The following is a 26,943-nucleotide window of genomic DNA, read 5'->3' as shown; positions in this document are numbered from 1 at the left end:
GCCGTATCTTAGGGTGCATTTTTACGCTGGCCGCTAGGTGGCGCTTCCGTCGATTTTAGCGTAGAATATGCAAATTAGCTGGATACGCCGATTCAGAAACGTACGTGCGCCCGGCGGATTTTTTTACGTAGTTTGCGTAAGGCTTTTTCCGGCGTAACGTTACTCCCGCTATATGAGGCATAGCCAATGTTAAGTATGGACGTCGTTCCCGCGTCGAATTTTGAAAATTTTACGTCGTTTGCGCAAGTCGTTCGCGAATAGGGCTTTGCGTAAATTACGTTCACGTCGAAAGCATTGACTACTTGCGACGTGATTAGGAGCATGCGCACGGGGATACGTTCACGGCCGGCGCATGCGCCGTTCGTGAGAAACGTCATTTACGTGGGGTCATGTTTTATTTACATAAAACACGCCCACCTCTTGACAATTTGAATTTGGCGCGCTTACGCCGGAAGATTTACGCTACGCCGCCGCAACTTACGGAGCAAGTGCTTTGTGAATACTGCATGTGCCTCTCTAAATTGTGGCGGCGTAGCGTAAATAACATACGCTACGCCCGCACAAACTTACGTCCCCCTACCTGAATCTAGCCCACTGTTTTTTTTCAAAATTGTCGCTCTATTTTTGTTTATAGCACAAAAAAATAAAAACCGCAGAGGTGATCAAATATCACCAAAAGAAAGCCATTTGTGGGGAAAAAAAGGCCATCAATTACCGCAAAATTGTTATTAAAAATGTTACTGAAAGCTGAAAATTGACCTGGGCAGAAAGGGGGTCAAAACTGGTTAAAAAGAAATAAATAAAAGAAATAAAAAAAAAAGGTTCTGCATCACCAATAGAAACCAAACCTTTTCTTAACTTCCTATACTTTAGCGCTTATCACCTTTTTTATCTACTTTTCTTAACTTTATAAGCTGAATTGCTAGTATGAACAGCAGATACTTTTCTTACACTTTTATAACACATGTAACTACTGCTATAGGGACATAAAACAGGAAATCAATGTCGATCATTACCTAAAACGATCTCTGTATCGGATATGCTCGGACACTGCGTTTCTTCCATGTTTACAGATAGATCCAGTCCAGAGTCATCTTCTTTACACACATGGATACTTTCACCTGTATCCTGCTCATAATCCTTTTTAGCCTGAAGCGAATCGGATTGCTGAACACTTGAACACCGAGTGCAATCGTTTTCAGGCATTCCAGAACCTGCGTTCACCATCTCCTTCATACATAGTTTGGTTGTAGAATCCACCACTGCATTGACAATTGCAGCTGCTAGGTTCTCTATGGGACAATCCACTATACGGGAGGGCCGATTCATTCCTTGCCCAGTACTTTCCTCCTCTGAATGTGCAGCCTTTTCTGAATCGCTGGGGACAGAGGAGGCCTCGCTCTCGCTGCTTGCAGGAGCATTATCTGAGCTTGAGTCACCACTGAGTAAGGACGACTCCTCGGCTATAGGATGAAGTGAAGCTCTGGAGACTTTTAACACCTCTGAGCTATCTTCAGCTCTATTACTGTCTACAGGAGCCTGCTTGACAACCTCCCCTGGCTCCTCCTCTACACAATCAACAGGGCTTGGCGTTTCCGTATACAACAAGTCTTCAGGCGAAGGTGCTGGAGGAAGAACAGCATCCTTTACTTCACCTACACAGTCATGAAAAGAGCAGACAGGTACGTCTGCTTCAGTGGTAGGATTTTCGCCTTCGGCAATCCGTCTTGTGCCATCAGTAGACTGGTCTGGACTTTCATTTTGTGAATTTGAAACGTCTAATTCCATATGTTCGGAGTCACATACCTCTGCACTGTCCAACTTGTCAATTGCCGTGCTTTGCGGTGACTGTCCAGATTCTACAAGGTCACACTGTGTGGTTCCTTCTACAAAGTCACACTGCCCGGTTCCTTCTACAAGGTCACACTGCCCGGTTCCTTCTACAAGGTCACACTGCCCGGTTCCTTCTACAAGGACACACTGCCCGGTTCCTTCTACAAGGACACACTGCCCGGTTCCTTCTGCAAGGTCGCACTGCCCGGTTTCATTTATAGAGGGACATGGCTCTCCCTGGTCTGTAGTAGTCCGATTGTCATTAACAGTCAGTGTTGTTGCCTTTCCAGTATCGGGTTCACTGGTCCCTTGAGAACTTGTTGTGTCCATAGTTTCCACGGGTGGGCTAGTACAAGGGCCAGGCATGGCTTCTTCGATAGCTACACTATGGCCTTCAGAAATTTGTTCTAAAGGTGCCGTGTTGACCGCAACTACGTCTTCAAGTATGGATCCAGCACCAGAACTTTTAGATTTGCAAGTGGTGACCGAAACTTCTTCTTCAAGCATGGCTCCAGCATCACCACCACCAGAACTTTTAGGTTTGCAAGTGGTGACCGCTACTACTTCTTCAAGCATGGCACCAGCATCGGCACCACCAGAACTTTTAGGTTTGCAAGTGGTGACCGCTACTACTTCTTCAAGCATGGCTCCAGCATCGGCACCACCAGAACTTTTAGGTTTGCAAGTGGTGACCGCAACTTCTTCTTCAAGCATGGATCCAGCATCACCAGCACTTTTAGCTTTGCAAGTGGCGACCGCAACTTCTTCAGGCATGGATCCAGCATCACCACCACCAGAACTTTTAGCTTTGCAAGTGGCGACCCCAACAACTTCTTCAGGCATGGATCCAGCATCACCGCCACCAGAACTTTTAGGTTCGCAAGTGGAGACTGCAACTTCTTCTTCAGGCATGGATCCAGCATCACCACCACCAGAACTTTTAGCTTTGCAAGTGGAGACCGCAACTTCTTCTTCAGGCATGGATCCAGCATCACCAGTACCTTTAGCTTTGCAAGTGGCGACCACAACTTCTTCTTCAGGCATGGCTCCAGCATCACCACCACCAGCACTTTTAGCTTTGTAATCTGATACATCTACACCTGCGAGTGCATTTCCTTCCTTAGCAGTCAGACGGATACCATCCACAGTCTGCTCCGAACGTTCACTTTGCGAAGCTGGCACACTTGTACCAGAGCCTTTCACTTCACATATCTCAATGCAGTCCAGCGCTTTCATTGCAGTGCATTCCTGTGGCTGTCCGGACTCCGCAATGTCACATCGCTCTGTTTCATTTAGCAGACAAAGATTTATTTCACTCTGGCCGGAACTGTCATTAAAACTATCAATAGCCTGATTCTCATTCACAGGCAGTAGTGTGACTGCGCCCATTTCCTCTTCACTGTTCTCGGTATTCCCTACTGTGTCCTTGGAACTCGCTGCGCTAGTACAGTACCCTGGCATGGCCTGGCCCATGTCCACACCAGAGGCTAGAGTCAATACAGTGGCTTTGTCTGAAGCTTCCGTTATAGCAACGTCTGGAGTCGCTCTCTCTGTAGTGGTTATCATTTCCTCATCCAAATTATCTCTCCCGCACAGGCCCTCGTGGTCCACAACAATTCGAGTGGAGGTCATTCCAGTTTCCTCATTTGGATTTCCACTGGACAGAAGGGATTCGGTTGCCTGTACCTCAGTGGGAAACCTTTGTATGTGCTGGTGTGTAACCGATACATCACCCTCTGCCTTCGTTCCCTCCTCTTCCTCTTTGGGCTCTTTACTTGTACCAGAAAAGGAAAGCATTGCACCGTCTCCACCCACAGTTTCCACCTCGCTGTCAATAGTAACACCAAGCTCTTCCACCTTGTCACCCGTACAGCTCTCCTCGCTGCACAGTGTAGACCATTTATTTTCTGTGCCATCAGAGTCACTGTGCAAATCCAAAGTCTTATCTGTAACACTTTTCTCTACATCCTGGTGACATAAATCAGCCGACTCTTCGGACTCGGGTTCCTTCTCCGACTTTGCACATATGCCCTGATAAACAATGGAAAATTATATGAGTAATGGAACACAACAAGCAATAAACAGTAACAAACAAGAAAGCTGCTACACAATAAGGCTCTGTTCACATTTGTGCGACTTGTAATGCGACTTTGGACACAAAGTCGCAAGACAAGTCACAGCCCATTGATTTCAACCCAATGCAACAAAGTCACAGCGACTTTGAAAAGGCCCCTGTGCTACTTTGATGGAGCCTTACAGATTGAGGCCAAGATTCACAACCGAGATACGACGGCGTATCTCCAGATACGCCGTCGTATCTCTGAGTTGCGCCGTCGTATCTATGCGCCTGATTCTTAGAATCAGTTACGCATAGATTTACCTTAGATCCGACAGGTGTAAGTCTCTTACGCCGTCGGATCGTAACTGCATATTTACGCTGGCCACTAGAGGCGTGTACGCTGATTTACGCGTCTAAATCAGCTAGATACGCGAATTCACGAACGTACGCCCGGCCGACGCAGTACAGTTACGCCGTTTACGTTAGGCTTTTACCAACATAAAGTTACCCCTGCTATATGGTGGCGTAAGTGCGGCGTACCAATGTTAAGTATGGCCGTCGTTCCCGCGTCAAATTTTTAATTTTTTACGTCGTTTGCGTAACTAGTCCGTGAATGGGGCTGGACGAAATTTACGTTCACGTCAAAACCAATACGTCCTTGCGGCGTATTAGGAGCAATGCACACTGGGAGATTGGCGGACGGCACATGCGCCGTTCGTGAAAAACATCAATCACGTCGGGTCACAAGTTATTGACATAAAACACGCCCCCCTGTTCCAAATTTGAATTAGGCGGGCTTACGCCGGCCTTTTTACGCAACGCCGCCGCAACTTACGGAGCAAGTGCTTTGAAAATACAGCACTTGCCCGTCTAAGTTGCGGAGGCGTAACGTAAATCGGATACGTTACGCCCGCGCAAAGATACGCGGATCTACGTGAATCTACCCCTGAGTATATTATATATACACACACACACTATATTACCAAAAGTATTGGGACGCCTGCCTTTACACGCACATGAACTTTAATGGCATCCTAGTCAAGTCTTACGGACTGAGACGCCATTAAAGTTCATGTGCGTGTAAAGGCAGGTGTCCCAATACTTTTGGTAATACAGTGTGTGTGTGTGTGTGTGTGTGTGTGTGTGTGTGTGTGTGTGTGTGTGTGTGTATGTGTATGTGTATGTGTATGTGTATATATATATATATATATATATATATATATATATATACACACACACATATATACATACACACACACACACATACATATATAGATACACACATACATATACATATATACACATACATATACATACACACACATATATATATCATATACACATACATATATACACACACATGAAAAATGTTGTGTTACAAGAATAAAAAAAAAAATTGCCAAAGTTCTTTTTCAGTCTTGGTTAAATTAGGGATTACAACACCTGTCGGGTGTTTATTGCCGTCCCCTCCATTAGCAAGATTCACCCCCTCGGTTTGTTCAGTTTACCGTGATCACCAAGAGTGAAAAATGAAAGCAAATCCTCAAATTTTGTGTTGTTAACAGAACAGGAATCGACAGAAAATCTTCTAAAGGGGAAACTAGTTCTGGTGACAGTCAGATTTCCTTGCTTTGTAGGGATTTCCTCTCACTTCCTGTTTTGGAAATGGGACAGGAAGTGAAGGCAATTGTCACCAATGGGGCACAGATGGCAAAACAAAAAACAGGGGCCATAAATAACCCTCCCTTACTCCAATATGGAAAATAAAGCTTTACTTCTACTTCATCAAAATAGCCAGTGAAGTTAAAGCCTGCATGCAGACAAAAATCACAAACCGAGGGACACAAGGGACATAAACTTACAGCCAGTAGGATGTGTCCCTTGTGCCGATTCATTTTCTATTCGGTGAACCCACCCTCTTATCCTGCCCCCCCTACCATTCGTCTAGTGTGGCAGAGGTCAATACAACCAACAAGCTGTTACAGACTCTCATCAATAGTGCATGACTCTACCCGCCCTTTCTGCCATTCATAGAAGCCATACTTCAGCCTCTATGAATAGATCATGATCTATGAATAGAGGGGGGTGGGCCTTTCAATCATCTCCGTTTCCCCCCACTGCGCCTGCGTGCACCCAGGCATGTCATAGCGACATGCGCCTGGATTTACACAGGAGCAGTGCCAGTGTTGCCAACCGTCCGTATTTTTATGGACATTTCGTAAAAATGGGCACTCCCCCCCCCCCCCCGTTCGTAATTGTCCGTGGTTGCGGGAATGTGCCAGTAAAAATAGCCGAGATTGGTTCGGCTTGAAATGCGCATGGAGATTGGAGGCAGGGGGTGATGGTGGCTGCGGTGGCACTGCAGAGGGGGATAGAAGCAGGGGGCAATTAGACTGGGGGAGATTGGAGGCAGGGGGTGTTAGTGGCACCGCAGAGGGGGATGGTGGCACCACAGAGGGTGGGGGATGGAGACAGGGGTTGTTGGTGGCACCGCAGAGGGGGATGGAGGCAGGCGACGATTGGAGACAGGAGGAGATTGGAGTCAGGAGGAGATTGGAGTCAGGAGGAGATTGGAGTCAGGAGGAGATTGGAGTCAGGAGGAGATTGGAGTCAGGAGGAGATTGGAGTCAGGAGGAGATTGGAGTCAGGAGGAGATTGGAGACAGGGGGTGTTAGTGGCAGGGGGTGTTAGTGGCAGGAGGTGATTGGAGGCAGGGGGTGTTAGTGGCACCGCAGAGGGGGTGGTGGCATCGCAGAGGGTGGGGATGGAGACAGGGGTTGTTGGTGGCACCGCAGAGGGGGATGGAGGCAGGGGGTGATTGGAGGCAGGGGGAGATTGTGGCACCGCAGAGGGGGGTGAAGGCAGAGGGTGTTGGTGGCAGAGGTGGATGGAGTTAGGGGGTGATGTGACTAAATAATTTGCCCTTCTTATATCGAAAATGACAAAAATATATTTTTTTTACCTTAATATCTACCTTAAATCACATTGCTATTTGCCCAACGTACTTGTTTGTAGTCTAAATACTCAAATTTGCACCTAAAAATGTAATTTAGTAACTTTTGTGAAATGCCAGTAAAAACGTGGCTGCGCCAGTAAATTTCGGGTGTCGTGTCAGTAAATTTCAATCTGGTAGGTTGGCAACACTGAGCAGTGCGCATGCCTTTTCAAATTGCATGCGATTCTTTGCCGTGCGATTTGAGCTCATTCATTTTGTATGGGCTCAAATGGCACCACAAAAGGTATCAGCAGTAGTGTATTTAGGTTTTGTGCTGCCCTAGGCCTGACTGAATTCATGCACCCCTGATTTAAATATGACCCACCCCTGCCTGTGAAGGGCACAACCTAAAAATAGCGCTGCTATACCGCCTGAAAAACTCATGCCCAGCATTCTCAATATGAAAGCCCGAGCGCTTTCACACTGAGGCGATGGGCTGGCAGGAGAGATGAAAAATCTCCTGCAAGCAGCATCTTTGGAGCGGTAAGAGGAGCGGTATGTATACCGCTCCTTCACATTTGAAAAAATGGGAAACCGCGGTAATACCGCTCGCATTGCAGTCAGTATTAACCCTTTATCGGCCGCTAGCGGGGGTTAATACCGCACCGCTAGCGGCCAAATTCCACGGCAATTCCGACAGTATAGCGCCACTATTTTTAGCGGCGCTATACCGCCACAGCGCCTCCCGCCCCAGTGTGAAAGGGGCCTAAGCTTTAAGAAGTGCTGAAGCCTGCTAGCAGCTTGTTTAATGTGGCAATCAACACTCCCATTAGGATCCATGTTGAACCTGGCCAAACGGAAGCCAAATGGTTCACACTGGGCTGCAGGAGTTCACGATTTCACCCCCGCTGGCAGTTCCAATTTCAGCCACGATTACAGGGACATCTGTGCAGGTTTCTGTAAATGTAAATCGCGGGCTGAAATCGCAAAAAGTAGTACTACTTTTTTTTAAATCAGTGCAACTCTGCAGGTGCGGCGTCGCACAGATTAGGGTGCCATTGCCGGCAAATGACGCAGTTTTGACATGTGATTTAACATGTCAAAAACGCACCAGTGTGAACCAGGGCGAAAAGCTTCAATGAAGCTTTCTGAAAGCTCTGCAAACGCTTGATCAAAGCTTGATGTTCACGCTGCCATCATTCAAGCTGGTGCCTAAGCCCTTGTTCACATTGGAGCGATTTGTCATACAATTTGACCTGTTGCCGGCAACGGCACCGTTCCAATCGGTGCTGCACCGCACCAATTTGCAAATGTGGTTCCTGCGTTACTTTTGGCAACGTCGGGTGTGACTTCAATAGACATCTGTGCATTAAGCTGCACAGATGTCTTTCAAATCGCACTGAAATGTGGCTGTGAAATTGTGCGATTTCAGATGAAATCGCACAACAATTTCAAAGCCGCAGTCAACGTGAATGAGGGATAAGGGAGCTTGCCTCTCTCTTTAAGCTTTTAAAGAACGATTCAGCTCCAGTTGGTATATGTTGAACACACAAAAAGTGAACCTCCGCTTTTCGGAACCCTCCCCTCCTCCGGTGTCACATTTGGCACCTTTGAGGGGGGTGCAGATTAGGGTTGCCACCTCATCCCTTTAAAACAGAACACATATGAATTACACAGGTTCTGTGGCTGATTAAGGTGGTAATTGAACTCAAGTGGAACCTTATCTAAATTAAATTAGCCTCAAAACCTGTGTAATTAATATGTGTTCTGTTTTAAAGGGATGAGGTGGCAACCCTAGTGCAGATACCTGTATAATACAGGTATTTGCCCCCACTTCCGGGAATAGACTCCCGCACCTTCGCATCACCCACCGCCGTCTTCTAGGAAACACACTGGTCCCAGGAGACAGCGGGGACCAGTTAGGAAGCGATACGCGACTCGCGCATGCGCAGTAAGGAACCGGGCCATGAAGCCGCAACACTTCACTTCCTGATTCCCTCACCGAGGATGGCGGCGGGGGCAGCCGAGAGACGAGCGATTGCTCAACTTCGGCTGCCGACATTGCGGGCACCCTGGACAGGTAAGTGTCAATTTATTAAAAGTCAGCAGCTGCAGTATTTGTAGCTGCTGGCTTTTAATATTTTTTTATATTTTTTAATATTTTTTTCGTGGGACCTCCTTTTAAAGCAAGCTTCTAGCAGGCTTTTTACAAGCTTCAAAACATTTTTCTGCTAGCAGCTTGCTTAAAGTGACGATCAACACTTCCTTAAGGCTGCATTCACACCTCGGCGTACAAAATCGCGGCGTTTTGTCCCGCAAATTGCGGCGACAAATAGCGGCGTTTTGTACCGCGATTTGCGGCGACAAAACGCCGCGATTGTGAATGCAGCCTTGACCCCCTCTATGGAGATGGTTCACATCTCCTATACCGAACGCCGAAATCTGCCTGAAAAAAAGGTCCGGGACTTTTTTTTCAGGCGGCAGGCGTACGGCGTGGAGATGTGAACCATCTCCATAGAGGTGCATGTTAAATCATCCCTCTGGCGTCTCGGGGCTGCAGCGGCGTCGCACTACAGGCGTATATACGCCTAGATGTGAACGGGGGCTTAGGGTCTGTGTTCGACATTTACCAACTGGAGCTGAATGAGACTTCAAAAAGAAGGGAAATCTCCCTGAGCCCTTGTTCATGTTGAATCCGGCTTTGAAATTGTTGTGCGACTTCATCTAAAAAGCGCACAATTTCAAAGCCTTGCTGAAAGCTCTGAAAATGCTTTGTCAAAGCTTGCCGCTCTTATACAAACATAAAGGAACACTAAAGGCAGACTTTTTTTTCTTTTTTTAACCTCTTTACCACCGAGGACGTCCCTGGGACGTCCTCCAATTTGAGCGGTGATATCTGAATAATGCCTGCAGCTACAGGCATCATTCAGATACCGCCGTCTTCAGCCGCCGATTCTCTGCACCATAAGAATGATCAAAGCGGCGGTTCCCCTGCTTGTTCCTTCTTATAGGCAGCGGGAGGGGATGCCTCCCGCCGCCATCCGTCACACTGTCACAGGACCTGTCACACTGATTCCCATTACAAGGGATGTTTACACTCATTGTAATAGGAATAAACGTGATCAAATTATTTTTTTTTTTTTAAAAGTGTAAAAATAAAAAAAAGAAGTAAAAAAAAAAAATTCAAAAAGCCCCTGTCCCAGTTATCTCGTGCGCAAAAGCGAACACGCATGCAGGTCCCGCCCACATATGTAAACGCCGTTCAAACCCCACATGTGAGGTATCGTTGCGTGCGTTAGAACGTGTGCAACCATTTTAGCACTAGACCTACTCCGAAACTCAAAAATAGTAACCTGTAAAAAATGTTAAAGCGTCACCTATGGAGATTTTTAAGTACCGAAGTTTGGCGCCATTCCATGAATGTGCGCAATTTTAAAGCGGGACATGTTAGGTATCTATTTACTCGGCGTAACATAATCTTTCACATTATACAAAAAAATTGTGCTAACTTTACTGTTTTGTTATTTTTTTAATTCATGAAACCGTTTTTTTTTCCCAAAAAAAGGCGTTTGAAAAATTATTGCGCAAATGCCTTGCGAGAAAAAAAAGTTGCAATGACCGCCATTTTATTCCCTAGGGTGTCTGCTAAAAAAATTTATATATATATATATATATATATATATATATATATATATATATATATATATATATATATATATATATATATATATATATATATATATATATATATATATATATATATATATATATATATATATATATATATATATATATATATATATATATATATATATATATATATATATATATATATATATATATATATATATATATATATATATATATATATATATATATATATATATATATAATGTTTGGGGGTTCCGATTAATTGTCTAGCAAAAAAAATTGTGACAAAATAGGCCCGGTGGGCAAGTGGTTAAATAAAAAACATGTTATACTTCCCTCCACTGTGCAGCTCGTTTTGCACAGAGTGTCCCCTAACCCTGTCTTCTGGGGTCCCTCGGCGGCTGTCTCAGCTCCTCCTCACAAAAGCTTTCTACCTTCATGCGAGCGAGCTCACATGGTGGAAAGCTTTTGCGAGCGCGCTCCCATGATACAGCGGCGGGCATAGCCGCCGACTGTATCACTCTGCCCCGCCCCCCAGCGCGCCGCGCCATCCGCTGTGATTGACAGCAGCGCCAGCCAATGGCTGCGCTGCTATTAATCCGTCCAGCTTAGCCAATCAATGGTCAGGCTGGGAACCGAAGAGGATCACGTGGACGCGCGCTGGACTTTCGAGGGGTCAGGAAAGTAAAACGGGGGTTGGGGGGGGGGGGGGTACCGTCGATGTTTTTTCACCTTCATGCAGGAAAAAACATTTACCTTTACAACCCCTTGAAGCCGTGTGAAACAGACCGAAAAGGCAACGGTATAGTGTGAGTGTTAGCAAGCAACAAATACAGGCTTTAAAAATCCAAGTCAGAAACAAAGCAAGGAAGGGGAACACCAATGAGTATCGCATTAAAGTTGAAAAGAATTCGCGGTTTTAGTTGTTTATTAGTTTACTTCACATGCTGGGCCGTTTATTAGATTCATTGAGCATAATAAACTCGTCAATTTAACTACAGCAGAATAAATGTAACAAAAATGGTGTTTGTTTTCTAGATAAAGCAATACTCTACTTCCTGACCACAAGTTCCGCATTAAGACTAAACTACTACTGAACATCTCTCGGTGGTAAAAGGGCACAGCCCAACAAATGGAAGTGTTGCAAACAAAGACTTTACATCAGATAAGGAAGGGAGGCGATTTGTACAAAATGTGCTCCATTTGTAACAATAAGGAAAATCCGTTCACTCTGAATACATGGTCGTGTGTGCGGGCAATGGAAGCACAAGATTTCTGCTAGGACATGGTTGGTTGATGAAGCTTTACTAAGCTCAGTGTACAACCTTCCCCCTGCAATTGCAATGTATAAATATACCATAGCTTGTCCCTCATTCTGGCCTGATCTATATAATTGTATATAAAATGCACGATTTATATTTCAAAAAGTGTTCCCAGTGATGAACCTTTCATCTAATTTCTAAATGGCTGCATTTTAACCACTTAACCCCCGGACCATATTGCTGCCCAAAGACCAGAGCACTTTTGCAGTTCGGCACTGCGTCGCTTTAACTGACAATTGCGCGGTCGTGCGACGTGGCTCCCAAACAAAATTGGCGTCCTTTTTTCCCCACAAATAGAGATTTCTTTTGGTGGTATTTGATCACCTCTGCGGTTTTTAGTTTTTGCGCTATAAACAAAAATAGAGTGACAATTTTGAAATAAATGAATATTTTTTACTTTTTGCTATAATAAATATCCCCCAAAAAATATATAAAAAAAAAACGTTTTTTCCTCAGTTTAGGCCGATAAGTATTCTTCTACCTATTTTTCGTAAAAAAAAAAAAAAAAAAAAATCGCAATAAGCGTTTATTGATTGGTTTGCGCAAAAGTTATAGCGTTTACAAAATAGGGGGTATTTGTATGGCATTTTTATTAATATTTTTTTTTTACTAGTAATGGCGGCGATCAGCGTTTTTTTTTCGGTACTGCGACATTATGGCGGACACGTCGGACACTTTTGACAAATTTTTGGAACCATTGGCATATTTATAGCGATCAGTGCTATAAACATGCATTGGATTACTATAAAAATGCCACTGGCCGTGAATGGGTTAACACTGGGGGGTGGGGAAGGGGTTAAAGTATGTTCCCTGGGTGTGTTCCAACTGTAGGGGGGGTGGCCTCACTAGGGGAAATGACCGATCTTCTGTGCATACATTGTATGAACAGAAGATCAGCATTTCTCTCCCTGACAGGACCGGGAGCTGTGTGTTTACACACACACCTCCCGGTCCCCGCTCTGTAACGATCGCGGGTGCCCTGTAACAATCGTGGGTGCCCGGCGGCGAGCGGGGGGCGTGCACGCGCCCCTAGTGGCCTGCGCTAGAGCCAACGTTATATTACGTGCTCTCGCGCAGGGGAGCCAACCTGCCGTCGTAAAACGACGGCGGCAGGTGGTTACATTTCAAAAGCCAATATAAAAAGGAATAGTAATGGTAAAAAAAAAAAAAAAAAAAGCACTCGTGGGTTTTAACGAATATTTTTTTTGTAGAATTCTTCTTTAAGGGGGAGTAGCAGGGGGTGTGTGTCCTATGCCTACGTATTTTTGCTAATAGGCGTCAATCGTTCCCATCTCAAGAAGTTGGGAGGTGTGTAGGAATACATATATTACACTACACACTGAAACTCATTGGTGACTTAGGAAGACTGCGGGGAAAATGGAAGCCCCATCAGCAGTGACAGCATGCCGCTGGAGGGCTTCGCTTTAAAAGTATTTCATAATGTACTAGCATGCGATGCATACCAGCACATTATGCTATTATTTTGGGGAAAGAAGTTGTTTTTTTATTTCTGCTGTTTAGTACACCCCCCACTTTGAATAGTGTAAAGAAGTTATTTATCTTTTTATCATCGCTGTCCCTTTGGGGAAATTTCCCTTCACTTCCTGTCCCATAGCCACAACAGGAAGTGAGAGGATATGCGGAGTTGTCCAACCCAATATTTGAGACTCTTACACTTTTTTTTACTCTTGGTGAGAATGGCCAACAGGACAAATAGAGATAGAGACACAGGCAGCAATAAAAACCAGACAGGTGTTCTAATCCCTCTCCACTCTATCCAAAACCAAAAAAATAAAAAAATGCTGTCAGTTAGGTATAATTCACGTGTGCAGGTGGCAGGCAGTAAAACCAGGCAGTTGGGCTGCTGTTTTATCGCCCCTTGATCACCAGCCTGAATACCGATGTGTTGTACACACAATGCAGCAATAACTAAACAGCATGTCTCTTCCGCCAGGCAATGCGGGCGTGACTAATGCAGGTCTATGGGGTCACACCACAACCGCATACAAATGCAATTGCAGTGCGTCCGTGCCCCATTTATAGGGTTAAATCAGACAGTGATGCTGCAACATATCACCTCCTCACAGCCTGTCAAATGCCCTCTGAAAAGTGATCCACCGCATACTGCTCTTTATAAGGCACTGCTTGTGTGAAGAACTTACTGTATACTTTAAAGTGATTGTAAATTTTTTTTTTTTTAATAAACAAACATATTATACTTACTAGGGTTGTCCCGATACCACTTTTTTGAGACCGAGTACGAGTACCGATACTTTTTTTCAAGTACTCACCGATACCGAATACCGATACTTATTTTTTTTTTTTTTTTATGTCATGTGAAAGTGGCAGTATTTTTTTTTTTTTTTTTACAGTGATTTTTATTTTTTTTAGGGGGATTGTCAGTGTGTGTTTTGTTTTGTTTTTTACATTTTTGTTTTTTAATATTTATTGCAATTTTTTTATTTATTTTTTAATCAGCCCTGTTGGGGGTCTTTGGAGAGATTTCAGGGGTCTTAACAGACCTCTGACATCTCCCCTTTAAGACAGAGAAAGGGACTAGGGAAACAGATTCCCCAGTCCCTTTCTCAGCTGCACTGGAAATGAATGGACAGGAGACAGAGGCTCCTATCCATTTATAAACTGAAGCATCGTAAACACAGTTTACGATGCTCAGTTATATGAATGGACAGAGTCAGTGATCACTGACTCTGTTCATTCTAAAAAGGTAGGAGCCGGGTTTAGCGGCTCCTACCTCCGCTCTCCCCCCTGACAGATTGAGGGGGGAGAGCGGCACGGAGCGGGGGGGAAAGAGAAGCCGCTCACGGAGCGGGGGGGGGGGGAAAGAGAAGCCGCTCACGGAGCGGGGGGGGAAAGAGAAGCCGCTCACGGAGCGGGGGGGAAAGAGAAGCCGCTCACGGAGCGGGGGGGAAAGAGAAGGCGCTCACGGAGGGGGGGGAAGAGAAGCCGCTCACGGAGCGGGGGGAAGAGAAGACGAGCATGGGGGAAAGATGGGTGCCCAGGTATCGGGTGAGGCATCGGAGCATTTCCCCCGAGTACAAGTACTCGGGGAAATGCTCGGTATCGGTACCGATACTAGTATCGGGACATCCCTAATACTTACCTGCTCTGTGAAGTGGATTTGCACAGAGCAATCCAGATCCTCCTCTTCTCGGGTCCCTCTTTGGCTCTCCTGGCCCCTCCCTCCTGTTGGGTGCCCCTACAGAAAGAAGCTTGCTATGGGGGCACACAAGCAGAGTCACAACTCCCTGTGTCCATTCAAACACGGAGCTGCGGCCCGGCACCCTTTTCTATTCTTCTCATTGGGTGACTGACTTTGACAAAGAGGAGGGGAGTCCCGGATGGCTGAGACCTTCCCATAACATTGCTGGAGCTAGAGGGACCTCAGGTAAGTATTTGGGGGGCTGCTGCACACAGAAGGATTTTTATCTTAATGCATAGAAGGCATTAAGATAAAAAAATAAAAACTTCTGACTTTACAATTCCTTTAAAGAGGTAGTAAGCCCGCTGTCTTTTTTTTTTTTAAAACCTGAAAAGCAAAAGCCATAATGAGCTAGTATGCACCACATACTAGCTCATTATGAAATACTTACCTCGGAACGAGGTGAGAGGAACTTACCTGGTCCACGCCGAGGGAGATGTCATCTTTCCTCTGCGTGTCTTCCGGGTATCGCCGCTCCAGCGCAGTAATTGGCTGGAGTGGCGACGTCGTCACTCCCCGGCAAGGTCCAGCGGCTGCCGGGCCTTTAGCCGAGGATCTCTGCTGCACATGCGCCGCTGCTGTCAGCGGCACATTGCGGGGGGAATATCTCCTAAACCGTCCAGGTTTAGGAGATATTCTTTATACCTACAGGTAAGCCTTATTATAGGCTTACCTGTAGGTTAAAGTGGTAGTACAGAGTTTACTACCACTTTAAGTAAAATAGACTTTACAAATGTCCCCATTGGTGAGCACAGATTCTTGGACCTTGAAAGAGACAAACCTAACATAATGGGTGTTCAATTTTAAGTGTCATTAAAGCGGAACTTCACTCTCCCAATCAACATTGATTATTTTTAATCCTCTTACTGCTAGCATTAGTAAATAGATAGGAAAGTATATCATATTTACTTATTTTAAACTTTTTTTTACGTTTATTCAGTTACTTCCTGGTTTCTTGCCTAGGCAAATGGTGGTATAGGTCTCAGGAGTCTTCAGGAGGGGAAGAGAGGAGGAGGGGTTTTCTCAGCTAAGACTGGACTTTATTCTGGAAAAGGAAAGTACTTTGATAAAGACTGGCTCAGTGAATTCTCCTTCACTACTGTAAAACAAAAATCCAGCCATACACTAGGTGGCGCTCCGGACAGCCTTTTTGACATCAAACCTCTAAAGAACCTCCAAGCGACTACACTAAAAACGTTTAATTTTGTGTACAATAAATTTACGCAATAGGTCACCAAATATTTCTATTTGCCTCCAAGGGTTTAATACATTTTAACAGACACAGTTATCTTGTTTTTTTCTTCCAAATATATTAAAGTAAAGAGCGCATCTATCACACAATATCAGGCGATGGAAGGCACAGAACTTTTTTTTAATAATGAAGTCACCAGGCAGGAAGTGAGGGAAAGTTTGTAAAGTTTTGACTGGAACTTTATTCTGGAAAATGGTAACATCGGCTAGCCAAAGTGAACCTTTATTTTTCTCTTGCAGGACAAAGCAATAGGTTCACTTTAATGGCAGAATTGTCAAGTCACCCAGAAAACTTGGGGGGTGGTGGTGATCTCCATGAAGCGTGGGATATCACGAGCAGGGGGGCCCTCCGACTCCTTCTGTATTGAATTGTATTGTAACTATACTGTCTGCCCTCATATTGTCTGCACACATTTTTGGCACTATATAAATCCTGTATAATAATAATAATAATAATAATAATAATAAAAATAATAATCAGATCTCTAGTAGTCTCCCAATAACCGGTTGAGCACCCAAACCCTTATTTGTTTAGCGTGTTCCTTAAACTCATCAGTGCACCAAAGCCTGCATGTCTCTAATGTCTCTAGATGTTTCCAATTCCCAGAGCAATACGTTCAGCAAACCTATCTGCTACAGATGAAGAGAAGGTCAAAGGTATACAGGTCCGCCATCAGGGGGGTACAGGCAGTACACCTGTAAGGGGCCCGGAGGTCCCCAGGGGCCCGGATGGCAACCCCCTTTAAAAAACATATTTTTTTTTTTAGAGGTCCGGAGGCCCCCGGGGCCCCAGATGGCAACCCCCTTTTTTTTATTATTTACTTTTTATAAAAATATATATATTTTTTAATATATTTTTATTGAATTTTTTATTAAAGGGCCAATTTCTTTTTCTTTTTTTTTTAGAGGTCCGGAGGCCCTCAGGGCCCCAGATGGCAACCCCCTTTTTTTCATTTACTTTTTATAAAAAAAAATATATTTTTTTAATATATTTGTATTTTATTTTTTATTAAAGGACCAATTTCTTTTTCTTTTTTTTTTAGAGGTCCAGAGGTCCCCAGGGGCCGGGAGGCCCCCATGGCCCCAGATGGCAACCCCCTTTTTTTTTTTTTTTTTTTAAACAAATATTTTTTTAATATATTTTTATTTTATTTTTCATTAAAGAGGTCCGGAGGTCCCCATGGGCCCCAAGGGTTACTAAAGGATTTTTTTTTATATATATATATATATATATATATTTTATTTCTTTTTATTAAAGGGCCCAGAGGTCCCCAGGGCACCGGATGGCTACCCCCCTTTTTTATATATATATTTTATTTCCTCTCAATTCGCGGCAGCCCCCCTTCTCAATTTCAGGCGGCAGCACCCCCCCCCCCCCCCCCCCGGTTCTCTACACCTGAAGCTGTGTAAGGGGCCCCAGAATTCCTAATGGCGGCCCTGAAGGTATAAGAAGGGGATGCAAAGTTATAAGATGAGTTTCAGAGGTAGAAAAGAGGGCACAGAGGTAAGTGAGTAAGTGTGGGGTGGAGGGTGGGGGGGTTACAGAGTTGAGCAGTGGAAGAAGAGGGGGCACATTAGGTGAGCAGTGGTAGAAACGGGGCTACAGAGGTAAGAGGTGGTTGAAGAGAAGCCACAGAAGAAAGCACTGCTTAAACAGGGGGCACAAAGGTGAGTGGTGTTAGAAGAAGGGGCACAAAGGCTTCAAGAGGCTCAGAGGCGAGCTGTGGCTGAAGAGGGACCGCAGAGGCGAGCGGCCATTAAAGAGGGGCCGCAGAGGCGAGCGGCCGTTAAAGAGGGACCGCAGAGGCGAGCGGCCGTTAAAGAGGGACCGCAGAGGCGAGTGGCAGTGGAAGACATGAACAGTAGAAGAAAACTGATTGCCCGAGGTGAGCAGTGGTAGAAGACGAGGGGCATCTTTTTGTGGGTACAAGTACTGTGGCATTTAAATTAGCCACACACACTTTTCCCTGCAGCATGCATTGTGCGCTGCTACTTAATCACCCCAATTGACTTCATGGGTTGATCTCTCTGTAATTGTAACCCTACCAGATGTACATACTTACATTTCTTTTTCTTCCTCAGAGGGAGACCTAGTTCCGGGTTATATCGTTGAGCTTACACAGGGCTGAGGACACACTCCCCACACCCAGGTGACATCACCTAGTGCCAGTGCCGTCTATTGCCAAGCAAAAGTGCTACGGCAATTGGGGGAGTAGAGGACAAAAAGTTGCAGCATTCCAAGGGCTATCCAAACAACAGTTGAAAAGCAAAAGTCATCAGTCCCAGGGCCACGGCAAATTATGTCAGTAGATTAGCAGAATTCTGGTCTCAGAAACTGCTACTAAAGTCAGTCCATGTGAAGATATGCATTGGCCAAAGCTTAGAAATCATTTCTATATCTCAACATTCATCGTTCTTGGTTGCCCAAGAGGCTTACCTGAAAGCTAGAATGACCCTCAATATGTCTACACAGGTCTTTTATGAGGGTTTCCATTCTGATATGTGTCTGAAGGTCCACTTCCCTGGTCAGAATGTAAACATTTAATTCCAAATGGTGTTCCAGCCAGCAGTCTCTGAAACGTTCAACATGGGAAAGGTCACTCAGGCAAGGTGTCCCTTTGGAGCCGCTTCTGCAAAACAAAAAGAAGGCACGCTATATTTAACAAAATTTTGAGATATACAGATCACAAGATTTTCTAATAAATCTGCTCATTGCTGTTCCACTAGAAAGTATATATCGGCACGAAAAAAAAAAAACACCTTCCATGTGAAATCGTTTTGAACTGTCCACTATTTATTCCTAGTAACCAATCGGGTCTGAACAACTCTTTTGGCCACACATCTCCTGGGGGGGTCACAGGAGCACACCTGTGACCCAGATTCAGCCGACAACAGGTTGGCTAACATCACAGAGCTGGTCCAGGCTCTGCACGGATCCTGACAATAATGTCTGGATCCACCTGTCCTGTTGCGTCTACAGGACAGAAAGTAAAGAGAAAGCTCCCTAATGAGACCCAATAGCAAATTGGTGATGTCATACTGCTCCTACTCTATCCAAGAAAAAAATGTTTAGCTTTAAATTAGACTTTGATTACTCTGAATACAAAAACAAACGTAAAAAAAATTGCATTACTACAGTAGGACATGGTCGTCTGTTACAGAGATGCAGGAGCAGAGTTACGTGTAGGTTGGGGGCAATCACAGGGGAACAAGTTAAAAGGAACTAGAATATAATCAGTATTTTGAAAAGTCAACAGAGGCGACTCCCACAACAACTCCTTAGATTCCATGCCACTAATCTGAGCCAAACTCTGCCGCTATGGAAACAGGTAATAATATGACGGTGTGCCACTTATTAACCAACTCTATACCCCTCGAAAATAATCTAGCAAGGAATTAATTAGCAAGGTTAACCAAGGGCCAGCTGACATAGAACGGTTTAAAAATGTACCCACAGGAGGCAGAAATTAGAAACAGCATTTATAGGACACAACACCGGTATGTCTTACCCTTTTGTGTGTCATCAGATGCGTTTTGGTGTGTTAAAAATTAAATAAAAAAGCAGTGTCATAATACATTTAAATGCATAAACAACGCTGAAGATGGATACTCTTTAGAACTCCATCACGCCTCCACACTGCAACTGTTTATACTTGCAACAAATTCATAGATAGACTTTATTGTCATTGTATACAAAACAAAAATTCATGTATCGGTCAGGAACAAATCACAGCAGGTGATCAGGACTTCAGGAGGCTGAGCATAATTGAGCTTCGCTCGGCACAGATAAACGTATCAGTCAAGGAGGGATGCATTATGGGACGGGCATAGCATGCTGGGGAAACCTTGAGAGATTGGTTTCCAATCAGACCCTCCTTCCTTGCGATTGACAGTGTAAGGCAGTGGGTGGATTCCATAGTCACTATTGAATCCACCCACCGCCATTCGCTGTCAATCACAAGGGAGGTGGACCGGTTATAGAAAAAGGTAATACAATGGTGTGCCACTTATTAACCAACTCTATACCCCTCGAAAAGAATCCAACATAAAATTAATCAACAAGGTTATCCCAAGGCCAGTTGACATCTAAGGTACCTGCTGCAGACAGAAATTAGAAACCATGTTTTTGGGCCACAATGCCTATATGTCTTGCCTTTTTGTTCGTGGTGAGGGGCGTTTTTTTTTTTTTTAAACCAAAACAGTGACAACATACATTGAAATCCACAAAGAACGCTGAAGACACTCTTTAGAACACGGTCATGCCTCCAACTGTCGATACTTGGACATTTTCATGCATCGGTCAGGAACTGGTACATGAATTTGTCACATGTGGTTGCCAGGACTGAGGCTCATCAATTTTGAGCTCCGTTCAGCCTTTATCAGCCACACAGACTTATCAGTCAATGAGTTTTGGTTGTGGGACGGGCATAGCCTGATGGAACCACTTTGACAGACTTGCTCCCAATCAAACTTGGCTTCCCTTGACTGACCGTGGATGGCAGTGGCTGGATTCCATAGCAGGGGTCAAGTCCTGGGGGAAAAAAAATGATACGCTCATGTGCATAACTACTAAACCGCATGTTTTTTTTGTTTTTTTTAGATCCACTGTACCTTAGTAATCCTTTATGTTAGTGGCCGCTTCCTGTATATGGATTCATCGGGTAGTGTGCGGGTATTCCGTCACTTCCTCAATGTCTTCTGGGAGCTTTTGTCATTGTTCCCAGGAGACATTGCGGCATAGAGGAAGTGACGGAATACCCGCACACTACCCAATGAATCCATATACAGGAAGCAGCCAGTAACATAAAGGATTACTAAGGTTCGCCTGCCCCTGACAGTGACTCGAGCTGGGCATCGCCGCTTAGTGAAGGATTGGCTCGGGAGGTTAGGCTGCTCTCTGCTTCTCTAGTCCTGCAAAGGGAACAGCGTTCCTGCTGTGAAAAAAGTGCAGGAACTCCGTTCCCATGCATTCCCGCAGGACTTGAGCCCTGCATAGCCACCATTGAGCTGACAGCTATGGAATCCATCCACCACCATTCACTGTCAATCACAAGGGAGGTGGACCCACTGGGGAACTAGTCTCTCAGAATTCTTATCAGGCTCTGCCCTGTGTCAATGTTCAGCCGATATCATGGGTTGGTGGGATGCTGGTGACCCAAGTCCTTGAAACCAAAAAAGCAAATACAAAAACACAAACTCACAACTCCCGTCTCCTCCTTCGTTTCCCCAATCATCATCCTGATTACAGTGGCCCATCTTTCTACACCAACTGTGTAGAGTCCAAATTTATATTGGTAAGTGGTATTTATTTTTCTTTAAAATGTCACATCTACAGCAACACGATGGAAAATTGTTGCAAATCAGAACTACCTACATCTTTTGGACGTGTCAGAACTGTAGATTCATCTATCACAAGGCTTTCATGAATTTGGTGCAGAACCTTCTAATGGGCCAATACAGACAGAAAAGTTTTGCAAAATCTTCACTACATTGCCCCCCCCCCCCCCCCCAGCTTGGTAAACGCAGTGCAGTCACCACACAGAATGTGGATTACCGTTACATGTCACAAGGCTTTAATTAAGCGCAGGACTTTCCCATGGGCCCACACCACCAGAAAAGTTTTAAAAAATGCACTGCATTAACAGTATAAAAAAGGGATGCATTTTTCTTGCATTTTTGTTCTGCTTTTTAAACATCAAAAGTTCATCAAAAACTGATCAGTGTGAAAAGGCCCAAAGTCAAAGCCGATTCCACAGCCAAGACGACAGTGCCGAGGATCCAAAGACCAGTAAAGAACCGGCCCAGGTGAGGACAGCACTGGACTCTTGGGCTGACGAGTGTCAGTTTCTTAAAAGTGGGCAGCAACAGGACTGTATTTGTTTATTTTAACTAGAGTTCCACTTTAAAAAAGGTCCAGAACACAGCATCCAACTACGTTTGACACAGCCATGTTAAGCTTATACTTTCCCCATGTCTGAGCACCTACAGACATAGTACGGGTATGCAGGGTATGCATCTTCAGCCAACACATGTTCATGCAGATTGTAGTTTTCTACAGAAATGAACATTGATCAATCCAATAACAACCCATAACAAAAATACCCTCACGTGTCCAAGCAATTCTATGTCAGGAGCGAAGTTCTAACGTTGCCACAAGCCGGGACTCGAGCGATCTGCTGCACCTGTTGTTTCTTCCGCAAGAATGTTCCATGATGGCAGAAAGGTGGCAAGCATACCAATAACACAGGCGTATTGTGCGATGTGTAACACAACACCTGGCAGCTTTATAAAACACCTTACCTTCCAACTAAATCCCCTGTACACTAAAATGATTAACCCTCAATACAGGAGAATTTATGGATTTTGAAAGAACATCTAAGACACAGAAGCAAGAAAGACGAGGTGGGCCAAAAGCAGGTATACAAAACTGTACATTACACATTATAATGGGGCCCCTTATCCGTTTGCTTTGTCGGTTGAGTTACCTTGACCTCACAGTCACATAGCAAAAGATGAGCGAGGGATCAGCAGAGCTGGGGGTTCCTACTAAGCGAGGGATCAGCAGAGCTGGGGGTTCCTACTAAGCGGTGGATCAGCAGAGCTGGGGGTTCCTACTAAGCGGGGGATCAGTAAAGCTTGGGGAACTACTGAGTGGGGAATCAGCAGAGCTGGGGGCACTACTGAGCTGCTGAACGAGGGTACCAATAAGCTGTGAATCTGAACAAGTGTACTAATAAGCTTGGAATCTGCTGAACGAGGGTACTAATAAGCTAGGGATCCTAATGAGCTGGTGTTCTACAAATAGAAAATCAACACACACACACAGCATTTGCCAAGATTCATTAACCCCTTAATGCCGGCCGTAGGCAAATGTGTGGTATTGGATTGAAGGGGTTGTACCATGTTTGATGCATGCAGCTGCACACATCACCCCGGGATTTCTTTTTTTTTTTTTTTAGAGCAAACGGTCAGCTGCTTGGCTGTTATCCCAAGAAGTGGAAAAGGACATCCCCCCTCCTGCGGCTAGCCTGGGCTCTCCAGTCCCACCGGGAGGCCCGAGTGACCAGTCGGCATTTCCGCTGGCTGGCCTGAGACCCAAACAAAGCCGGAATTGGTTTTCATCGGGTCTTGGATCTAGTACCCCGGAAGCAATGTCATGACATCACTTCCAGTTTACCGAAGGCGCCAAATTTTAAAAAAAATACAGCATTTAAAACTGCCAAACTTGCCGTTTTGAATTCTGCAAAGGAGGGATTAGGGGTCTTATAGACTCCAAATCCCTCCATAAAGAGAATCTGTCACTGACTATTACTGTCACAAGGGATGTTTACATTCCTTGTGACAGCACTAAAAATTATCAGAATTAAAAAAAAAAAAAAAAATCAAATTTTTAAGCACCCCGTTCCTCCATGCTTGCGCACAGAAGCGAACGCAAACGTAAATCATGCCCACAAATGTAAACAGTGCTTAAACCACACATGAGAGGTATCGCAGCGTTAGAGAATGAGAACAATAATTCTAGCACAAGACCTCCTCTGTAACTCTAAACTGGTAACCTGTAGACATTTTGAAAGCGACGCCTATGGAGATTTTTAAGTACTGTAATTTGTCGCCATTCCACGAGTGTGCGCAATTTCAACGCATGACATGTTAGGCATCTATTTACTCTGCGTAACATCTTTCACATTATACAAAAAATTGGGCTAACTTTACTCTTGTTACAAAATATTGCAACAATCGCCATTTTATTCTCTAGGGTCTCTGCTAAAAATTAGAAAATATATTATATATATATATATATATATATATATATATATATATATATATAACATTTTGGAGTTCAAAGTAATTTTCTAGCAAAAAATAACTTGACTTGTAAGCAACAAATGTCAGAAAAGGGCTTAGGCAAGAAACCGTTAAAGCTTCAAAAAAAGCATCATAGACGCATCCAAAATACATGAAAAAAATGGTAAAGAGGTAGGCGTCTTATTATGTGTTGAAGTCAAGGAGCCCGTGGAGACTGAAACAGGGTTAGGGTCTGGATCTAGGGATGTTGTGCCTAAATAATTGAACATGAACCGATAAGTAATGTATGTCCACTTTTGGCCAGATCATTCTCAGAACCTGCTAAGTAAAGAAATAATAAAAAACAAAAACATTAAAATAAAATGCCATGATCTGATCACTTAGGCTCAATGCACACCAACGCTGACAAACTGCAGTTTATTGGCATTTTGGGCTTTTTTTTTTAAAAAAGCCCATAAACTGAACTCTACGTTATGTAAAGGAATAAATGCTGCGCTGCTAGTAAAGTGTGTGTATGTAAATCAATACCAACATAATATGGTAAACATTATACACACCACAATAAACAAAGTGCTTAAATGTGCAACAAAATACAAAAGTGAAATGATGCACAGAAATAAATAATAGTCCAAATGGCTGTGGTCAGCTAAGAAATAGTTGAACGTTAAAAAATCTTCATGTAAGCACCCGAGTTGTGTTGGAAAGAAAATCCACAGCAAGTGTAAGACAGCTGATTGAAGCACCTCCACCTCAAGTAAATATTCTGCTTACCGAACACCAAATAATAAATCACATGTAGCACTGTATCTGTTAGATAACCTCCGTTCCCCAGCTAGGTTCCTCCACACCAGATGGAAAAAATGGATAGTCCTTAGCCAGAACGCACTCATGCGTTGAACCCAGGAGTGAAGACAAGAAGGGCAAACATAGAGTAGGAGACATCTTTGGAATCGGCAGCAGAGGAGCAGTACTACTCTATGTTTGCCCTTCTTGTCTTCACTCCTGGAATCAACGCATGAGTGCGTTCTGGCTAAGGACTATCCATTTTTTCCATCTGGTGTGGAGGAACCTAGCTGGGGAACGGAGGTTATCTAACAGATACAGTGCTACATGTGATTTATTATTTGGTGTTCGGTAAGCAGAATATTTACTTGAGGTGGAGGTGCTTCAATCAGCTGTCTTACACTTGCTGTGGATTTTCTTTCCAACACAACTCGGGTGCTTACATGAAGATTTTTTAACGTTCAACTATTTCTTAGCTGACCACAGCCATTTGGACTATTATTTATTTCTGTGCACCATTTCACTTTTGTATTTTGTTGCACATTTAAGCACTTTGTTTATTGCGGTGTGTATAATGTTTACCATATTATGTTGGTATTGATTTACATACACACACACACTTTACTAGCAGCGCAGCATTTATTCCTTTACATTCTATATTATTTGTTTATCTAACATTTTCTTGCTGCAGCAGCCACATTCTTTAATATATTTTGACATCACGTCACTATAAATTATATTTACAGACCTGCGCTGTATTCCTTACATATATTGAACTCTACGTTAGCTTATGTGCCCATGCGCACATGTTTTTTTTTAGTGTTAATGAGCTTTAGAGTTTATTGGCTTTTTTCTGAACGCCCAAAATTTGCGTTTAAAGTGCAGTTTTTCGGAGAAAAAAAACGCAAAAAATGGAAAACACCGGAAAACGCTCAATTAAAAAAAAAAAAAGCTAAAAAACCGCTACACTGAAAAACGCTAATAAACGCTATTGTAAAAACGCAAAAAAAACGTTGAAAGGCTCCCTGCAAAGCTACTGGCGTTTTTTTTTATAGCTTTTTTTAGCTTCAGTGTGCATGGAGCATTATGCTGTCCATACACTCCACGAAAAATCGTCCGAACGAACTTTCGAAAAACTAACGTTCGGTCATAAGCGCAAACGATACCGTCATCATGTAATGGTCAGTGGACATGAATAAAAAAAAATTGGTTCGTTTTTTTTACATATACCTAGTGCAGAAAGTTCGGACGGGAAACACATTAACCTTACGATTTATCGTTGTTCGGTAGAAAATTTCCAAACTTGTCCTTCGTTTTTTCGGCTCAAAAACGTCCAAACGATTATCGATTTTGTGTCCATTAACTGTACGAAAAACGAACGAACGATTTTTTGTATAGTGTATGGCTAGCATAAGTCTTCATGTACACGGGACATTTTAGAAACTTCGCTTGAACGATTTAACTTGACACATAGTAAACGTCCGTTTGGCCACTTTTTTTTCAAATTGTCAAAAAATGAAAAACGCCTATAAACGAAAAGCGGCTGAACGCGAGTTACCACGTTTACAAGCCGTTACAGGCATTTGGCGTTTCAAACGCCTCTGAACATCGGTCCTGAACACATTTTTTTGCTTTCCAAAAAATGCTTTTAAACTCAACTGCCTAGAAACGGACAGTGCATGCCCCATGTGTACATGTACTGATAAGATAACAGAGGAGAGTTCAGGGGTAGCTGGAAAAAAAACGCCCAACTGCTGCTAAACATCCATTTACCAGCAGAGGTGTATATGAAGCCCAACGCATACCTACCTTTGGCCCAAGCTGTATAATTAAGGAACTTCTTTTTCTCTACTCTGGATTACAAGTTGATAAAAATCGTTGTTCATTTTACCTCAAACAGAACCACAAAGAGGTCTCCTCCCGTCTACAAAGTCACAAGATAACATTGAGGGTGAGCAAAACAGATTTCCTGCTTCACCCACAAGGGAGGGAAAGGAACAGAGATGACTTGCAATAATAACAGTAAAACAATGTGATCTCACTCTTGGCATACACACCTTACCAGTTTATTAGGTTACATTAC

At 43.9% G+C, this 26,943-nt stretch overlaps 1 protein-coding gene across 12 annotated transcripts in view; it reads right to left on the bottom strand.

Annotated features, from left to right (window-relative positions):
- The window catches only part of AKAP13 (A-kinase anchoring protein 13), a 423,120-nt gene that overhangs the window by 198,629 nt on the left and 197,548 nt on the right, over positions 1–26,943 (bottom strand). For 7 of the 12 annotated variants that reach the window (XM_040342370.1, XM_040342380.1, XM_040342375.1 and 4 more), the window contains 2 exons: positions 18,709–18,901; positions 1,017–3,864 (listed from right to left, as the gene is read on the bottom strand). In XM_040342370.1, coding sequence (XP_040198304.1) covers positions 1,017–3,864; positions 18,709–18,901 — 3,041 coding nt within the window. The remainder of the gene's footprint in view (positions 1–1,016; positions 3,865–18,708; positions 18,902–26,943) is intronic. The other 5 variants (XM_040342381.1, XM_040342378.1, XM_040342374.1 and 2 more) reach the window with 5 other exon arrangements.

Source organism: Rana temporaria, chromosome 3 (assembly GCF_905171775.1).
Source record: "Rana temporaria chromosome 3, aRanTem1.1, whole genome shotgun sequence".
In the NCBI taxonomy this organism is placed as follows: Eukaryota; Metazoa; Chordata; class Amphibia; order Anura; family Ranidae; genus Rana; species Rana temporaria.
This window is presented reverse-complemented; position numbering and strand designations above follow the sequence as displayed.